Source organism: Mus caroli, unplaced genomic scaffold (genome assembly GCF_978045245.1).
Source record: "Mus caroli unplaced genomic scaffold, Mus_caroli_1 scaffold_16, whole genome shotgun sequence".
In the NCBI taxonomy this organism is placed as follows: domain Eukaryota; kingdom Metazoa; phylum Chordata; class Mammalia; order Rodentia; family Muridae; genus Mus; species Mus caroli.
This window is the reverse complement of record NW_028227271.1, coordinates 13,000,403-13,018,861: the sequence shown is the minus strand read 5'-3', so window position 1 is coordinate 13,018,861 and position 18,459 is coordinate 13,000,403. Positions and strand designations below refer to the sequence as shown.

At 41.0% G+C, this 18,459-nt stretch overlaps 1 protein-coding gene across 1 annotated transcript in view; it reads left to right on the top strand.

The window, feature by feature from the left end:
* The window catches only part of Redic1 (regulator of DNA class I crossover intermediates 1), a 61,514-nt gene continuing 43,055 nt past the window's right edge, over positions 1 to 18,459 (top strand). The window contains 1 exon segment of the mRNA XM_029469963.2: positions 1 to 93. Coding sequence (XP_029325823.2) covers positions 71 to 93 — 23 coding nt within the window. The 5' untranslated portion in view covers positions 1 to 70.

Here is an 18,459-nt window from a genome sequence, read left to right as displayed (position 1 = left end):
CAGCGTGACCTTCAGTGTGCGAGCTGCGAGCTGTGAGCTGCCAGGGCCCCGCGTGGGAGCGTCTGGAGAGATGAACTGGGTCGGGGGCTCTCGGTAAGGTGTGCGCTCGGGTTGGGATCCATCCCGCGTGGTCCTGGAGTGCCGCCATCATTCCAGGCCCCGAGGCAAGGCCACATCCTTCCCTGGTAAATGCCAAGATGGAAACTCAGCACTGTCCAGGGTCCTAAACAAACTCTGATTTCCACTCTCCACGGGGTTCTCTGAGGCCTCGCAGTGGGCGTGGTGGGGTTGCTGCTGCTTTCCCTCCATTTCAGGCATCCTCGTCTAGTGAGAACCCCTGGGCATGGGGTACAATCTATGTAGGAATTTCAAAACAGCTCTAGTCCCAGTTGATATATATATATATATATATATATACACCATATTTCCAAATTATAATTTAAAAAAAGATATATTATTATTAGTTTTGCTTGACTTTAGAGACGATCTCACTGTTTTAGCCCAGGGTGTCCTGGAACTAAACAAAGCCCCTTCTAAAGAGCTGGGTTTGCAGGCGTGTACAACCATACCCAGCTCATAGCTTGTTTATTTAAAAGGACAAATACAATGAAAACTTACCTTGAGTAAAAATGATATATAATATGTTCAGTATTCAGGATTAACCACATAAAAATTCATTATAAACTTACAATTTATTTTTATATAATTGTTCATTGTAGTTTATCTTACATGTCCTCCAGTGGAAATAATTTAAGGCAAATTTAACTTGATAAAGTATGTTGATCAGGATTAATTTGTTGATATATATGTGAATATATATGATATATGTGTATATATGACATATTTGCTATATATGATATATATATACGTATATATATACATATATATATCACAAATAGATTCCAGGATATCAGGATACTAATATAAATCACTAAGGAATTTTATAGGAGAAAGATGGCTAGTAATTTTAACAGGAACACCTCTGTTGAATATGCTAGCATTGTATTTCAGAAATGTACATGTTTTTAAATGGGTGTGGGGACTCCTGCCTGTAATTTCCCATAGAGTGGCTATAGTGAGAGTATTTCCACCAGTTTCAGGCCAAAAATACCATCTCAAAAAGCAAAACGAACCCTTGAGATGGCTTAGCATGGAAAGATGTTTGTCATCCAAGCCCTGGAACCCATATGCTAAAAGGTGATAACTGAGCAAGGAAAGGGTGTTCTCCAATCTTCACACACAGGATGTGTGTTGTGTGACAATTTTTTTCCTGGGGAGACACAACACAACACCCATGTCTACTTACCCTAGATAGAGGGCCCATGACAGACCTAAATACAGATAGTACCAAAGTTCAACTTGGTAAACCAACAAAATGTATTGACGTTTCTTACGAGAATATGGGTAAGGGGTTACTTACAGGAGCAGAAATAGCTCAAAGAGAACTGTATCACCAAAGCCTACCCCAGCATAGGTGACAGCTTACAAAACAGGAAACCTGTTGCACACCCTGCAGGCTGCTACACAGGTTGGGGAGTGTCCTTTCCAAGTGACTTAGGCTAATTTTCTTCCAGTCAGCTTGCCTGCTCTGTTTTACCTGCCGTTTACTCTGGGAGGGAGGGGCCCTTGTGAGTTTGGTTAGTTTCAGGGGTTTCCTGGGGCTGTTTCAGTTGTTTGTCTTCTTGCTTGAGGAGCATCCCTGCTGAGTGGTCTGTTTCAGTCTTGGATGGATAGTGAGTTAGGATCTTGGAGGAAACTGCTACCCAACAGTGTGGCATGTGCGTGTTTACACATGTGTATACTAATAAGTAAACACATAAATGTAAAGCAAAGCAAATGGCTTATTCTGGCTAGTGTTCTATTAGCACACTTTAGAAACACTAGGAATTCACTTACAGACTTTGCTAGAATATAATTGATATATGACTGTAATGTAACGTATTCAAATTTGACTTTTAAAAAGTGAATATTAATGGATTGTAACTCCAGCTCCAGGGGATACAACACCGTCTTGTGGATTCTACAGACAACTGCTCTCATGTACACATATACATAATCTAAAATAATATATATTAAATATTTCACGGAAGTTTTAAAGATATAAACACTATAGGTGTTCCTGTCAAATCATGAACTTCTTGATGATTTTGAGATTAATGTTTTAGTTGCTGCTGGAAGTTGCAAAAGCAGTGTCCTGGAGGAAACGCGGCCCAAGATTGCTTTTCTCAACATGAAGTACTGCTATACCTCGGGCATCAGCTACCAGGGGCCCAAACCACAGAATAAAGAAACATGGTTACAGTATCTTAGGACTTACTTTTGATCAGAGATCAGAAAGAGGAGAACCTTGCTTTAGATGTAAGCCGGCATCGATACACTATAGAGTAACTCTAAGACAGGTGAGACACTGGGATGCCTGGGGCTGCAGGATGATTCAGTGAGGAAAGGTGAATGCGGTCGCTCCGTATGACCAGAGTTCCTTGTACTCCATACAGAGGAAGGAGAGAACTGACTGCTGAAGTCGTCCTTTGATGTCTAATTGCCTATATGGTCACATATACATATGTCCACGCGCACGCGCTAACACACACACACACACACACACACACACACACACACTCACATAAACACAAATAAATGTAAAAACTTAAAAAAACATTATATGCAGTTTTAAATAAACTTTTCTTGGAAAGATGGGCGAAGCCCTATAGTGATTATGAAAACCTGATTATCTCCTGTGTCTACTGTGAGAGCAGGCAAGGGAGGACAGGGTTAGCTGCTCTTGCTTGGTACTGTGATCTTCTAAAGGGCCTCAGCATGAGAGTGCTTTCAGTGAGCACTGGCAGCCAATTGAAGCCGCTGCAGTGGAGAGTTTTTTAATCCCCTTCCCAAACTGTCTTTGGGTGCTTGGTTACTAGGGGCTTGTTTTAGTTGGAAAATTTGAGAGCCATTAGCAACTTAACATTTAGAGAAGTGATTGGAGATCAATTAGAGTTCTCCTACAGAACAACTCCAGAGCACACTAAATTAATTTAACAAGAACATGTAACAAGTGTTGCTTTAAACACCTTGTGAGGTAGATGGGGAACGAAAGCCTAGTTCTCATTACTTCATTCGCCCAAGGAAATGAGCTAGGAAGTATCAGTTAGGATGTGCCAATTCAGTCAGATACATTGCTTCAAAAGGTGAACTCGGGAAAGATTGCATAAATAGTATTGGAAATTCAAAGCCAAGAAAGTGGAAGTTACTAAGCCTTAAAGGACCCCAATACTGCACAAAACGAGTGCCACTGAAGCCGTAAAAGTTGAGATGAGTAGATGATGAGCGTGAAGACATAGTTCTTAGGAAGGTTTTCAGAAAGAAATGGGTTAGGAGGGGAGGCTCTGTATTAAAACAAAAAAACTTGACAGGAATTTGTCGGAAATAGTAGTTGGATCTGCATTAAGTTTTCATAAGGGGCTGCATACATTTTGTTGTTACATGAGTGAAGCATGGTACAGTAAGTTTATTTTTGGGTAGAGATCATCTTATAGCATGCCCTCCTCATTGGAAGCAATGTTCTTACACACAGAAATGATACAGTAAGTTTTACTGCAGAATTGCTTGCTGGGACATCATTATAGTCTTGTAGCTGAAAAGTCTTCACAACTTCTCTCATTAAAAACAAACTTGAGATTTGATTTTTAAGAGCTCTTTGTATTAGGGAGTCTATCAGTCCCACACAAAATGCCTTTCATGAAGAAAAGAGCTGGTAGCTGTAGAAATAAGCCCTTCCCCTTAAATTGGTTATCTTGTTGGATGTAGTGGCTTTACTAGCTGTAATATTTCAATTCAAATGAAATAGCCTTAAATGTAAATTGATTAAGCCACCCCAAACTCATGTGTATAAGACTGTAGTTCCAGAGTCCTATAGTTGAAACTTGATAGTTCACGCCAATGCCAACTTTTCAAACGAATGGGCTTTTGAACTTTCTGAAATAATGTTTTGTTTGTTTGTTTGTTTGTTTTAAATTTGGGGGTATTAAAATGCTCATTACCCTTAGTGTTTTCCTGACAAAATTAAGTATTGACCTGTAACTCTTACTATTTACCTCCATGGTTGAAAAGCCTCTAAGACCCTGCATTGTCGTAGTTAGACTGACCTTCTAATGTGAGAAACAAGGCAGCAGCATTGTTTAACTTGGAAAAGTTAACTTTTCTTTGTTAAACAGTGACTAATTTCACAATTAGCCACGGAGGCAGTAGCAGAAAAGGAAGATACAAAGATGCAAAGTCTTTAGACGCCAGAGTCCTACTGAGAGACTGAGGACATTCGATCTAGTCACTACAGCACTGTGGATGTGGACCACATCCTATACCACACTGTCAAATCTAGTCACTCTCTGAGGTTTTATTGTTTGCTGAGGGAGAAAGAAGTATTACTATTGAGAATGTTTAAGCGTGGGGACGCACATTTATGCTAAAAAAGCAAGTGGAGTAAAAAAGAATGGAACATAGACTAGATTAGCAGAGAAGGTTTGGCCATTCAGAAGACAGGTAGATGGAGATGACAAAACAAAACTGTTATATAAGTATTTGGACTTAAAACTATATTTAAATACTTTGGGTGGATGTATGGGTTTTGTTTTGTTTTGATAGTGAGCTTGAGAGACAGAAAAGTAGAAGTTTTCTATTAGAGAAGAACCAAATTCACAAGTAGCCCAGCCACAGCAATGGTTTGTGTTACATTACAGTATCGCTAGTATACAGGTTGGCTTGTTGCTGGGGAGATTCTCAAAGTGATACAAGCTAGGATTATGCTAGAAAAATTTATATTGCTTTTCCATAGTTCTAGTATAGAACTATATACACTCTTCAAATTTAGATGGCAGAAGTCATAATATACTTTGTGGAAATCATAGGCTATATGACTTGGGACAGGATATGCCACTTTTCTTTTCATGCATAGAGCCAGGTTGTAGAGGACATTCTGTGGGAAAGAATATTGTCTATATGAACTTAGATACAGAGTCTTGGAACTGAGGCATTCATGTGAGGGAAAGGCATTGATCCATGAAGGTAAGATTTCCCTTGTCAGTAAGGGTTCTGTCTGCCCATCACAAGAGGCACTTGGTGAAATCCAAACCTGGCCCCCGTCGACCCCAGACTTTGGCCCTATTTCTGCCCAGGAGACCTCACTGGAAGTAGCCCTCCATCTTGAAGATTGTTTCATGGACAAAGTTCACAGACTTGAGAGATCGATTGACTGACTTATAAAGCCTCTGCTCTGAGAATGTCCCTTTGTAAAAAGAGATAGCTCGACCTGCTGACATGACAAATGTCCTGAACTCCTCCGAGAACCTCCACTGTAATCTCTGAGGAAGGTGGGTGACAGATGGAGTGACTAGAATCACAACGTGTGATCCCTCCCAGCTAGCGTCTAGAGAGGGAGCAAGAAACAAAAAGATTTAGCTGTGTTAGATTTTCAGTTTAGAATAGTAGAGGGCCTCTCTCTGTCTTGGGTTTGTGTGTCATCAGAACTTCAGTGTTGAAATTGAGCCAAGGCTCTAATGTGCTGCATCTAGGAAGCACTTCCCTATGAAGAAGAAAATCCTTACGGAGAAATAAGTAACATCCCATAAGCTCTTGGCTCTAATAGGGTTTCTTGGTGTGGTAAACGAAGGTGCCAGTTACGTTAGCCATCAACTCGAGTTCCTTTTTAGTCTGTAAAACCATGCATGGTAAAGTTCATCAGTCCTTTTTACTGTCAAGGTCAGCTGAGGGTCTGGTCCACAAGTATCAGCTGTAATATGTAAAGCCCTTGGCTCCTTTAGTCTTAAAAAAAAACCGTTGTGTTATATGCTAGGATGAGTCCTGACCATTCTGCTTCCTTTGAATGAAGTAGGGACCGTGTTCTGACTCTCCACTGTAGAATGTACACTGATTAGAGTTCAACCTCTGGGTGTCGACCACCTCACTGATGAAGGGGGCAGGCAATGGACTAGAATAGTGGCGCTCTTAGAAAGAGGTCCTGTTGTCCCCTGGGACCTTGGCTGATGTTGGAAGGTAAGGCCCAAAATATTGACTATTGTTCTGTCCTTGTCTCCACATGGGCATATGCTTCCAAGTATGGTTAATAAATACCTAGAAGGTTGGTTACCTTTAGTCTGGCACATTTACCCTTTCAAAAATGATTTTTATACTTGAAAGTAATGATAATTACATTACTTTAGTGTCTCCAACCATTCCCATACATCCTTGCTCTTGCTTTTTCAAATTCATGGCTTCTTTTTAAAATTTAAATATATATATATATATGTGTGTGTGTATGTATATATAGTATACATATACATATATATATATCACAGGTACACACACACATACACACAAATACCGATGAAGGGATAATAAAAATGTAGACAATTTTCTTGCATGAAATTTCAGGTCAGTGAAATGAGCTAGGAAGGATAATATAATGTGAAATAAACCAGACCCCAAGAGTGAAATGTCTCATGTTCTCTTTCATCTCCGGTTTGTAGCTCCAGACTTCAGATGTGAGTGTAACCTGGAGTAACCGTAGAAACCAGGAAAGTAGGAGGGGACAATGAGGTCGGGGGAGCAATGGAGAAGGAAATAGCAGGGTGTGCGTGGTGTGAAGGGGAGAATGAGAACAATAGAATGGGATTTAATTAGAGAGGGGAAGATAGAAAGGAGGAGGAGGGAGGTAAAATAGCAGTAAGGATGTCTGAAAGGAATCATTAGATACCTAAAATGATATAAAATACATATGAGTCTGTGTATGCATGTGCATATAGAGTATAAATGAAAAATTTCCATCTGGGTTGACAGTGCTCTTTCCAAGAGCTAGGAAAGTCCCCCCAAACCAGGCCTGAGATGATCCCTTTTGAGCTGTTGGTCAGGAGAGCTCAAGGGACTCCTCAAACACTATAGGACATTGCTCTTGCTTGTGGTTGCCTCTCGGGCGGAAGGTAAGCCCCTGTTTCTGAAGGCACTATGCGCTTTGGACACTGGACCAGATGCAGTACAGTTGGATGTGGTGTGAAAGCCTAGCCTTTATGATAGCAGAAGGTGCTATGTGAGCATCTAAAGGCGAGAAGCAACACTGAACTTTGGTACAGTATTTAGATGTTGGGCAAAAAATCAATCTTTAAAACAAATCTAGATGTTGTTAAGACTCAGCTGTCCTCATTACGCTGAACACATACACTTTCTTTTAAAAGCCAGTTCTAGAGTCTATGAAGAACAGAGCAATAACTTAAGAGAACACCATTGATTTTTAAAAAGGATTGCACTGTGGCCTTAGAGATTTTGATAACCTTTTTATCATTGTGCATACCATATGAAAGTCTCATCTTTTACCTTATATAACCTACTCAGAGCTTTTGTGACCCTCTTAAGCTTCTGAGCTTCTTCTTTATCGTCCCCATTCTAGAAATATCTAACCATCTCACCTTAGGACAAAGTCTTACAATATACAAATCTTTGTCTGCTCAAGTGTCCTTGGTCTTCTAACATTTGCTTCTCTTACTTACGGCTCCCTTTTACTCGTTGTCTTACCTCACATCATGAGACATCATGATATTAATGCATTTATTAACTTATTTCAGACTCATTATTGCGTCCAATAATGTAAGGCTGAATCCAGAACATTTGTCTATCATGTGCAAATTTGTTCATATGAGTCTTACACCTGCTGTGCTGTGCATTCACAAGAGACAGAAAAGTTCTTTTCCTACCTCATAGTGCTGTCAGAGAGGGAAGATTTTATTTTGAAGGGCCACCATCTGATAGTTTAAATTTACAGTGTCATGAGTTTGGTAATAAGCACCATGGTCATGGAGAATCCCGGTGACTGATGCATCTGCCTTTATAAGTATCTTAACTTGAAATGCTCCCCTGATAGACTTGGAGGTGGCCAACTGCTTGAAACTCTGTACTCACAACCAGCATGTGCCTACAAGTGAAAGCAGACTAGCTGAAAAATTGATAAGTGCTCTATCTCCTACAAAAGGACAATACTATTAATGACATTTTCCTCTAGAGGCCACTTTTTTATACTCCCCCAGTATAAATTTATGCAAAACTCAAGAGTGCAGAAAAATATAAAGTATTTTATTTCATGGTCTGTGGAGCAAATAAATGATGGGTGGTTATCCATCCATAAGATCAAAAGGCGATGTTACAGTGTCTTCTGGTTTGTCATTTTCCCCCTACATCTGGGAATTCCCTGATATTTATCCTCCCTCATTAGTGAGCATTAAGAGAGGTCAACCAGAGTAACTGTACTCACTGACATGACCCTGAAATCTACATTGTCTCCCCTCATTGTTAACAGGAGGGAAGATGAGGAGCCATCCGTACCAACATGACCTTTATCCCTATGATACTGATGAAGTCTTCCTATATTTTTTCCCGGGATAACTTAAATAAATCAGTGGTAAAAAACATGGAACACATCTGAGGCAGATCAGTAGATCTGGATTGTCAATTCTAGAGTTAATTTGGTTTAGCAAGAACCACATGTCCTTTCCGTCTCTGAAAATAACCTTAGTGAGGTTAAGATTCCTGACAAGACTAGGTCAGGACCCACAGGCTTCTTGGATTGGTACAGACGGAGCTTTTCTTTTCATTGAAGGCTACCATTCTCTCTCAGATATGTCATAAATTTCCTGTCTGTAGGGATCTGGAATGACTGGGAGGGAATTAAAAGAGAAGGCTGTCTATTCTGGCTGAATTGTGTTAAAGGCACATGACTGCAAGTCCCATATAATACAGTATGTACAGTAATGCCTCAATACCAAAGGAATTCACCAAGGGAGTGTGGCATTGCCTTCATAATGTGTTATAGAAAATGCATTGATATTATCACATAGCAACAGGACACTCAGAAAACATTCCATGAGAATAACTGCAGCTTAATAAAAAGACATGAGTTAGGTAGTATGGATATAGCAGTAGACAGAAGTAGATATAAAGCAGGAGTGAGTGGTGTAGGTCTGAAGTATTAGGGAAGCAGAAAGAAGCAAAAACTTTCCTGGTCTCCACTCTTGGAGGGGATTCCAACTGGAAACACCGAAAGATGCCACCTGGATATTGTTTTGCTCTCCTTTTGGATCCTAGGTACAAGCTGCTGGGACAGTGGCTCATTGAAGAGCTGGGAGGGACAGGGCCGTTCATTCAGCATGGGTCTGTGCTGGGCTGTGTGAGAAGCTTATAGAGAAACTGAGAAGAAGATAGGTTTCATGGCCCACTTTGTCCCTGTCCATGGCGAGGGCATCACAGGCTGAGTATCTGTGCCCCTTCCTATGTTAGTTTAGCAACCAATCAGATCCCTCAGAAATGAAGCTGTGAAAAAGTCAACCTCAATTTCAATCTTTAGCAGCTTTGTGTGATATTTCTATTCAGTGAAAAAACGATTTGGGGGCCCTGGGATCAGGCACTTAGCTGTAATCACAGTACATACAATCCAGGGCAGTTCTTAGCGCCCTTTGTTTTGATCAGGGGTCTATGCCCAACCCTGAAAAGCTGTTTTTTCTTTTCCTTTCTCCACGTATAAGTAGAGAGAGGTCTGTCTCCAAGGGAATGGTGATAGGGAGCAAAAGTGAGGGTATCTCAGTGCTCATGCAGAGAGAGGAAATTAGACAGACATAGTGTTGTTATTTATATCTTGCTGAATGATTAGATCTCATGATTATATCTGACTAGTACTATAGCTACAGTAGAAATACCCAAGGGAGAGACAGGGGAAGCATTGTGGGAGTGGGGACCAGGAAGGGGGCGACAAGTGGGATGTAAAGTGAATAAGTAAAATAAATAAATAAATAAGTAACATTTTTTTAAAAAAGAAAGAAAAACATCCAAGGGGAGAAGGCATTATATGTGTACCCCATATACTGCCCTTATCCCCAAGAAAGAGAGTCTGGGACTAGAGGAGAACACAGAGAGGTAGCTCGCTGTCTATTAGCAGGAGTGTTCCCTTAGCTTCTGACAGGGCAGAGGCTGCATAGGAAGTACACATAGTCAAGGGTAACCCTGAAAGTGATTTTGAGCCCTTCTTTAACAGCAGTGACTTTGAAGCCAGAGCCCTGAGATGTGCACAGCAGCTCTGTGCCACAGAGTGTGTTTGCAGATAGGTACCATATGATTTGTCTCATTGGCTCCAGGTCAAGGCAGAGTAGATGGAAGGGCCCACTTTTAGTTAGTTAAATGTGGACCTCTGTTCTGAAGTGTCTGACTTAGTTACTTTTCTATTTCTGTGATAAAACAATATGACCAAGGCAAGCTAAGATGGAGGCATTCCATGGAGAGTTATCAAACTCTGATAACCAAAGCCCATGCTGATGGCTGACAGGATGCCATACGCCTGATATGTCCTTAAAGGAACCTGGGAGAACACTGCAGTGCGTTTTAGCTGACCTTTAACTTGGGGCACAGGTTCTTCTCTACTAGGAATACTTACCAGGCAGACATTTGGTGCACTGGCTAGCTTTTTCATCCCTGTAAGGAAATGGGTATGATGGCTAGGCTGAGCCATGAGGAACGAGAGTCTCTGGGACATCTGTAAAAGCCAGTTTTGCCATCCCTTAATCAGGTTGTTTCATCCAAGGAGGGGGTTAGGGCATTATGTGGACACTAGAAAGGAGTGAGCAAAACTCCAAGTTTCTAGAGACAAAATTGTCTGATTGGAGGGTCAAGATGGTGGAGGATAGTCCAACCACAGGTGTCCCATTGGCCACATCACGGACAAACCTCCAAAGCTACCCCTTCTTCTGGTACTCTTGTTTCTAATGGCGGAATCTCTGGCAGACCTGATAGTTGCCTATTTCTGTCTGCAGGTTATCTAGGAGATGAATTTATGTCTCCTATTCTTGTGCTTTTTCTTTGGGCTTTTATTTCCTCTACCACCACCTCCTCCTCCTTCTCCTCTTCCTCCTTCTCCTCTTCCTCCTCCTCCTCCTCGTCCTCCTCCTCTTCCTCCTCCTTTTTTTTTTAATATTGATTGTAGTCAATGGAGGTGATTACATCTGGCAAATGTCTAGAGCTAACTGGGCAATTAAGTTATCTTTAAGAAATACCCAGCCTTCTACACTATCATAACTTAGTAGGATATTCTTTTACTCTTCCCAAGAAGGCAGTAGGATTCTCCTGTACCCCCTGATGTATGGTAGCCAGGTAACTATGATTGAGGGACTTAGCCCAGCTGTTTTGAGTTTTCCACCAGGCAGACTAGGAAATGGTTCATTTTCTTAGTTCTCCTAAGTCCCATGCAGGGTACTTGTAAGGAATGCCAAAGCCCCAAGAGGGACTGGAATCCACGAGTTGTCTTCAAAGATCCTTTGTTTCTAAGAACTTTTTAGGGCCTGGTCTTCAAGTCAAAAGCCTGGCTTAAGTGCTGGAGAACCTCTACGTACTTTTCAGGGATGTTTGAAAATTTGCCCAGGTCTTTTATCTGGCTTAAATCTCACAAGGAGAAAGAGATAAGTATTTGAGTTGAGCCAAGTTCTCCTATTGCTTCAAGCAGAGGGCAGACTGATGGATTCTCATGATAAACTGGCAGTTCCCTACCCCATTCATAGAGTGTTCCTTAGTGGATAAATACTCTGTTGCCAGGGAAGAGACAAGGGTGGCTGCATAGGGGATCCATTTGACATTTGAGACTTGGATCAAGTTGGTCCCTTGGGACCTAAAAGACTTGAATGCAGGGACTTTACTCCATTTTACTTCATCCAGCAAAATAAATTCAGTTGTTGAATGGTGTTCATATTTAAGCTACCATTTAGAGGCCACATTTTTCAACCCCAACTTATACTGGGGCCAAGATGTATTCTGAGATAAAAGGTCCCTTTTTAAAGAGTATTTGGGTCAAATTGATTCTAGTTCTTCAAAAGGGTATCTGGTGAGATAACCTAGTCGCCCACATGCAAGGGGGAGGGAGGGGAGGGAGGAGTGAGTGGTGTAGGCAGTCCTGTGCCCTTTAGGACACAGTTGCAGCTCTCCCGAGAGGCTTAGAGCCCCATGGGATATTCCAAGGAGGGTTGTGATTCAGAAGCACTGGTCTCTCTGAGTTACCCTTTGCTGGGTCCTTGTTCCCTCCTCCTCATGCTTAAGCGCTCCTCCAGGATGTAGACTAGGTGAATTCCCAGCTAAGCTTTAGTCCCTGGAGCTCCTTCTGAAAATTTGGTCCCACTTTTTTTTTTTTTTTTTACTTTTCAATTTTTAAAACAATTTTTAGTTTAATATCTTTTTTATTATATTCTATCCCTCTGTCAAAGCCTTTCAGATCCTTTCCTACTCCTTACTCAACCAACTTTAAGTTCTCTTGCAAAAAAAAAAAAAAAAAAAAAACAAAACCAAGAAAACAAAATAAAGTAATACCCTAAATGAAAACAAACAAACAAACCGAACTGTAAGGAAATAAAAGCACACAAAACACTATGGAGTCCATTATATGTTGGTCAGCAACCCATGAACACGAGGCTCGAAGTGAAGTGGGTGTGCCATTCCATTGGAGAAAACGAATTTTTCCACTCCCTAATGTATAAATTTTAGTTTAGTTAACCTTTGCCCCAGGGGCTAGGGATTCATTCATTCACTCATTCATTCACACTTTCATTTTAATATAACAAAATAATATATATTGAAATAAAACAAAAATTATCACATCATTTTAGGCAGGGCAAAGCAGTAGAAGGAATAGAGCCCAAGAGAAAGCACGAGAATAAATACCCACATGCTCACATACTCAGGAATTCCTGCAAACCCTGAACTGGAGACTGAGCAGGTAGGCCCACTACAGACGTCAGATCTCCTTGGGCTACTCTAAATCAAATCTCCCAGTCTCATTCTCAGCTCTGCAACATAACACCAGCTGCACTCTTCCTCCCCACCTTCCCCCATGGCCAGTGAATTCCACAGATCTACCGCTCCTTACCCTCCTCCCTGCAACTCAGTGCGTAATCTCAGACCCCAACTCCAGCAGGTACTAGCTGGGAACCCGTCAGCTCCTACTCCCAGGGAAGCAGGTAGGTTGACTGGAGGTGCTCACCTTTCCCTCTGCCTTTTCAGGTCCACTGCCCCTGCTTATTTTTCCTGACCAGATTACCCAAAGATTCCTCGGTACAAGTGATGAACTTTGCTTTCTAATACAATATTAGAATTTGAGAATTAGAATCTTTGAGAATTTCAGACACTATACTATTATTATGATCATATTCACCTCAATTTTGTCCTCTCCATGTTTCCCATGTCCCTTTACAGTCTTCCAACTTCATAATATCCTGTTTATTTTACCACTAAAGTATAAAATTTCTGGTAATTTGCAGTGAAAGCAAGATATGACTCTTACTAGTTGTATGAGTACCGATATATCACAGTCCCCACTTGGACTATTTGTAATTTTTAATATAGAGATTGTGTTTTCTATGAATAATACAAATTTAACTCTGAGCTCATGCTACTTGCCAACTAGTTTACTACTTTTTTTTTCTTAGATATTTTCTTTATTTACATTTCAGATGTTATCCCCTTTCCTGGTTCCCCTCCGAAAACTCCCATCCCCTTCCCACTCCCACTTCCGGGCCCTGGCATTCCCCTACACTGGGGTATATAGAGCCTTCACAGGACAAAGGGCCTCTCCTCCCATTGATGGCCAATTAGGCCATCCTCTGCTACATATGCAACTAGAACCATGTTCTTTCTTTGGTTGGTGGTTTAGTCCCAGGGAGCTCTTGGGGCTATTGGTATAGCTGTCTCCTGAGAGACTCTGCCTCTGCCTGACAAATACAGGAGTGGATGCTCACAGCCTTCCATTGGATGGAGCACAGGGTCCCCAATGAAGGAGCTAGAGAAAGTACCCAAGGAGCTGAAGGGGTTTGCAGCCCCATAGGAGGAACAACAATATGGTCCCACTTTTCAGATGATGTAGAACCAGTGCTAGAGAATGCTGGGACCTGGTGGCTTAAGTCTAGTCATATGACAACTAGTGACAGCTAGTCAAATGACAGGGAAGGTTCTAGAAACAGGAGAAACCTTCATAGAGAATGTAATTCCATTCTCTCTTCAGCATCCCACAGGCAGTATGGACCACTTAATGAGCCCAGACAGTTCTCTTAGTCATTATGGTTTGTTCCCTTGTGAATGGTATGTAGGCCAGGAGCCATAGTAAAATTTGACAATAGAAGAGATATTCTTGGGTAAAAGATGACTCATTTTTGTAGACATGAGAATAAATATCATCAAGATCATATTCTGTAATGTCTTGTTATCTTTCCAGACAACCAAGCCACCCACTGAATAATCATCTCAGGGGGTTCCTGATGTCTTTGCAGAACATGAGCAGGATAACAGCCTTCATCTGGAGAAATATATAGAGAAACAAGACAACTTCCCATGAGCTTTCATATTTGTAGTAAGCAATCATAAAGGCAGTGGTCTGAAGAAGCAAAGCTACAGGCTGGACGGGCACCCATCATTGCAGGAGTGAGGGTGAAGAGGAGCCGTTCAGCTAAGGAGTCACGTGGTAGCACTTGAGGAGAGCCTCTACTCCACTGTTCTGGACAGTCCAGAGACCAAGCTATACTAAGAATGTTGCTGGTTCTGCGTGAGCGAGTTTATTAAAGATGTAGTCAGGAACAGTGGAAGATGAGCAAGTAGCAGATAACCAGCAAGCCAAATGTTGTCAAATCAGGAGTTTACAGCACACAGAGGGACAAGTGGGGTACCCTGACTTAGAAAGCAAAGGAAGGTTATGTCATTACATTTAAGGATTGCAGACATCCAGGAGAAATTGGCTGGGGACGTTGGAGCCATCAGCTGGGGTTCCTGATTGAGCCTTCTCTGTGCGGATGAGCTTCCCACTTTCTGTTCCCACTGCCAGCGATTTTTATACCACGGAATAAGCAATACATGGCGTCTTCCTCTGGCTTTCTCAACACAAGTAAACGGGAGGAGATACATGGAGACAAATAACTTTAAGTTTGAATGGGTGTTTGCCTTCCATACTTCCAGAGACAATGCATGACAGTTTCCCAATCTATTGTTCTCCTGTACCTGCAGACAGAGGTGTAAGGATCATAAGCTGTAGTCCTCAGGTAAAATCAGGGCTGTGGTACTAGGTGTTTGGTCTTGATTCTAGTAGCCATCTATTCTTGTGCTCCCCAAAGAATTCAGATGAGAAATAGTTGTAGATCAAGCAGCCATTGTTTTTAAATTTACCCCTAACCCCTCCCTGTGTGTGCCACAGTGCTTCTGTGGAGATCAGAACGTAGGGGTCAGTTCTCTCTGTTTTCCATGTGGCTTCCCGAATCCTACTAGGGTCCTCCATCTTGTCAGCAAGAACTTTACCCTCTCACCCACCTCATTCTTCAGTGTTCTTTCTGAAGCTGATCTTTCCCTAACGAACATATGCCAAGTTTAGCATTTGTCTTAGACTTTTTAAAACTCGATTTTTAAAGATAGTGTTGCCCAGGCTGGCTTGAAAAATCATAGTAATTGTCTTGACTATCTCCCACGAGCTGGAATAGTAGAAATGAGCCACCATGCCTGGCTATGGTTTTCTGTGTTTAAACTAAATATTGACTAATATCAATAATTTCACTTGATGAGCTTAGTTATAGTCAATGACTTTAAAAAATAATCTCTGCCATCACTGTATCTGTGTAAGAGCAATATGCAGAAAGAAGATCTCAGTCTAACCTGCGATTAAACTGTAAGATGTCCAGGGATAGTAAAGGTCTCTTTTCCCGACATTCTCTACATAGAAAGTGGCATGTGTTAACAATGGAAGTATTCTAGGACTCCAGCAAGTGGAGACAATCAACTCATTGGCTTATGTAGAAGAAATACTGTTACTGACTGTGTTGGACGGTTGAGGACATAGCTAACAAGCTGTACTATTGCATACTGAGGTCTGTGATGTTGCATGGCTCTTCTAATTGATAATAGGAAATATGATCATTTTTAGATACGAGACAATGAAATATTTGAAAAAAGTTATGAACCCTAATCAGTCCTCCTGGCATTGATAAGAATGCTGTTACTATAGTGGTTTTGGTCAGTACCAATTTTTTTTTAATATTTTTTATTAGATATTTTCTTTACTTACATTTCAAATGCTATCCCTTTTTTGGCTTCCCCACCGAAAACCTCCTATCCCATTCCCCTCCCCCTGCCTCTGTGAGGGTGTTCCTCCACCTACCCACCCACTCCTGCTTCCCCATCCTAGCATTCCCGTACACTGGGGCATCAAACCTTCACAGTACCAAGGACCCAATTTTCAAAACGTATTAATCTTTGAAGTTTGTACTCAAGTGTATGTTGTATATTGACCATGTTGTTTTTTGTTTTTTGTTTGTTTTTGTTTGTGTGCTTCTATCATCCCGACCTTTGCCCCCTTCTCCTCTCTTTGTTCTTAAGTTAGTTTTACTTTTACTTTCAGCTGTGGCTTTGTGTATCATGAAAAACCTATTACAGACAAATATGAGGAGATATATAGTATTTGTCTTTGTGAGCCTGGCTAATTCACTTAGTATATCATTTCAATTTGCAACCATTTTTTTCTACAGATGACACATATTCTTTCTTTTTATTGATGAAAAATGGCACGTTTTAAACTTTCATTTCTAACTTTGGCCACCCATGCTGATTTGTAGCAGATATTGTGAGCAATGCTGTAATAAACACTGATACAAAGCATTTCTGTGTCACACTGAACTGGCCTTTGAGTGAATACCAGGTAGTGGTATTGATGGGCCATATGGTGGATTTACTTGTTTATTTTTTGTTTTGTTTTTTATAAACTTACCATAGGTATGTTTTTATATGAGTATGCTCAGATGTGTCAGAGCACACATGTGGAAGTCAGAGGACAACCTATGGGAATTGGTTCTCTTCTTCCTCCACGTGAGCCCTGGGGATAGAACTCAGATCGTTAGGCTTGGCAGCAAGCACTTTTACTGGCCGAGCCATCCCACTGGTCCCATTTTCAGTTTTTCTTTGACAAACCTTTGTACTGCTAATCTAACCCATAGTGGTTAGAGTAGTGTACACCCTTTCAGTAGTACAGAAGGTGTTGCTACCTGTGGTGGTTAGAGTAGTGTACACTCCATCAGTAGTGTAGAAGGTTCCCTTTTGTACACATCCTTGATAGTTTTCATTTATTTTCTTAATGACTGCCATTCTGACTGGGCCAAGACAGAATCTGAATTAGGTTTGATTTTCATTCCTTGATGGCTAATGAAGCTGAACATTTTCTCATTGTTTATTAGCCATTTTTATTTCATCTCTTGAGAACTGCTTATTAATCTCTCTTGAGTTTTGTTGTTGTTGTTGTTCTACAGCTAGCTGTTGTAGTACAACCTTTTCCTCTGGGCATAGCATGATTACTACCTTAGAGTAGAAACTACCTCATCCAGGTAAGAATTGAGTAGAATAATACAGAGGTGACTAGGTCTATGGCTATGGTAATGAACTGTTGACACTCTATAGGAGGGTGGAAGAATAGGGTAGGGATGCTTATCACAGAATACATGAAGTAGGAGGTTTACTGAAAGGGAGGCTCCATGCTGAGCCTCTGGGAGGTGGTTCTGCATGGTGAGGTGAGACACTGCACTAATGCATGTGTTTTGCTGACATTCACACTTCTATAAGTAACCGTTCACCCACGCCCTGTAAGGAAGCCAGGTAAACTCACTTGCTCTCCAATCTCCAAGTGAGATTGTTGTTTGCCCTATTGTTGGGGTCCTGTCTGGATGAATAAACTTCTCCAACTCTGGGCTTGTGACTAGACCTACAGTGCCCAGTGACCGAGACGTTTTAGCAAATGCGGGAGATTTGAGACAACTTCTTGTATCTCATTTGTCCATAATGGACTAGAGTTAGAAATCAACAAGAAAAACTATAGAATATGAGCATGGAGATGAAAGAACATGCCATCCAATGATGAGTGGCATTGCCAAATAAGATCACAAATCCCTAGGACCAAATGAAAACATAATTTATAAAATGTATGAGATCAAAATAAAGGCAGTTCTGATAAAAAGTTTATACCCATAAATGCCTTCATTAAAAAAATAGATATCCCAAATAATATGCCTTTGGATTTCAGAAAAAAAGGGAGTAATCCGAGCATAAAGCAGCTGATGAAAAGAAATATGAAGATGGGGAGTCATGGGTAACCGTCCACTTTCTGACTGAATCTGTTTTACAGAAGTTGCATAAGCCTCTGAGAAAGATGATCTCTAGATGTCTGTTAGGACCATTCAATACATATCGTCATTTCACTCATATGTTTCTGGTGTTTTTTGTTATTATTGTTGTTGTTTTAGCATGTCTGTTGGTAAAACTTGGGTATTGAATTCATCCACTATTATTGTGTTAGGGTAATCTGTGAATTTATTTCTAGTACTACTTGTTATATAAATTGGGTGTCCTCATTTTGGTAATATATGCTCAGGATTATAA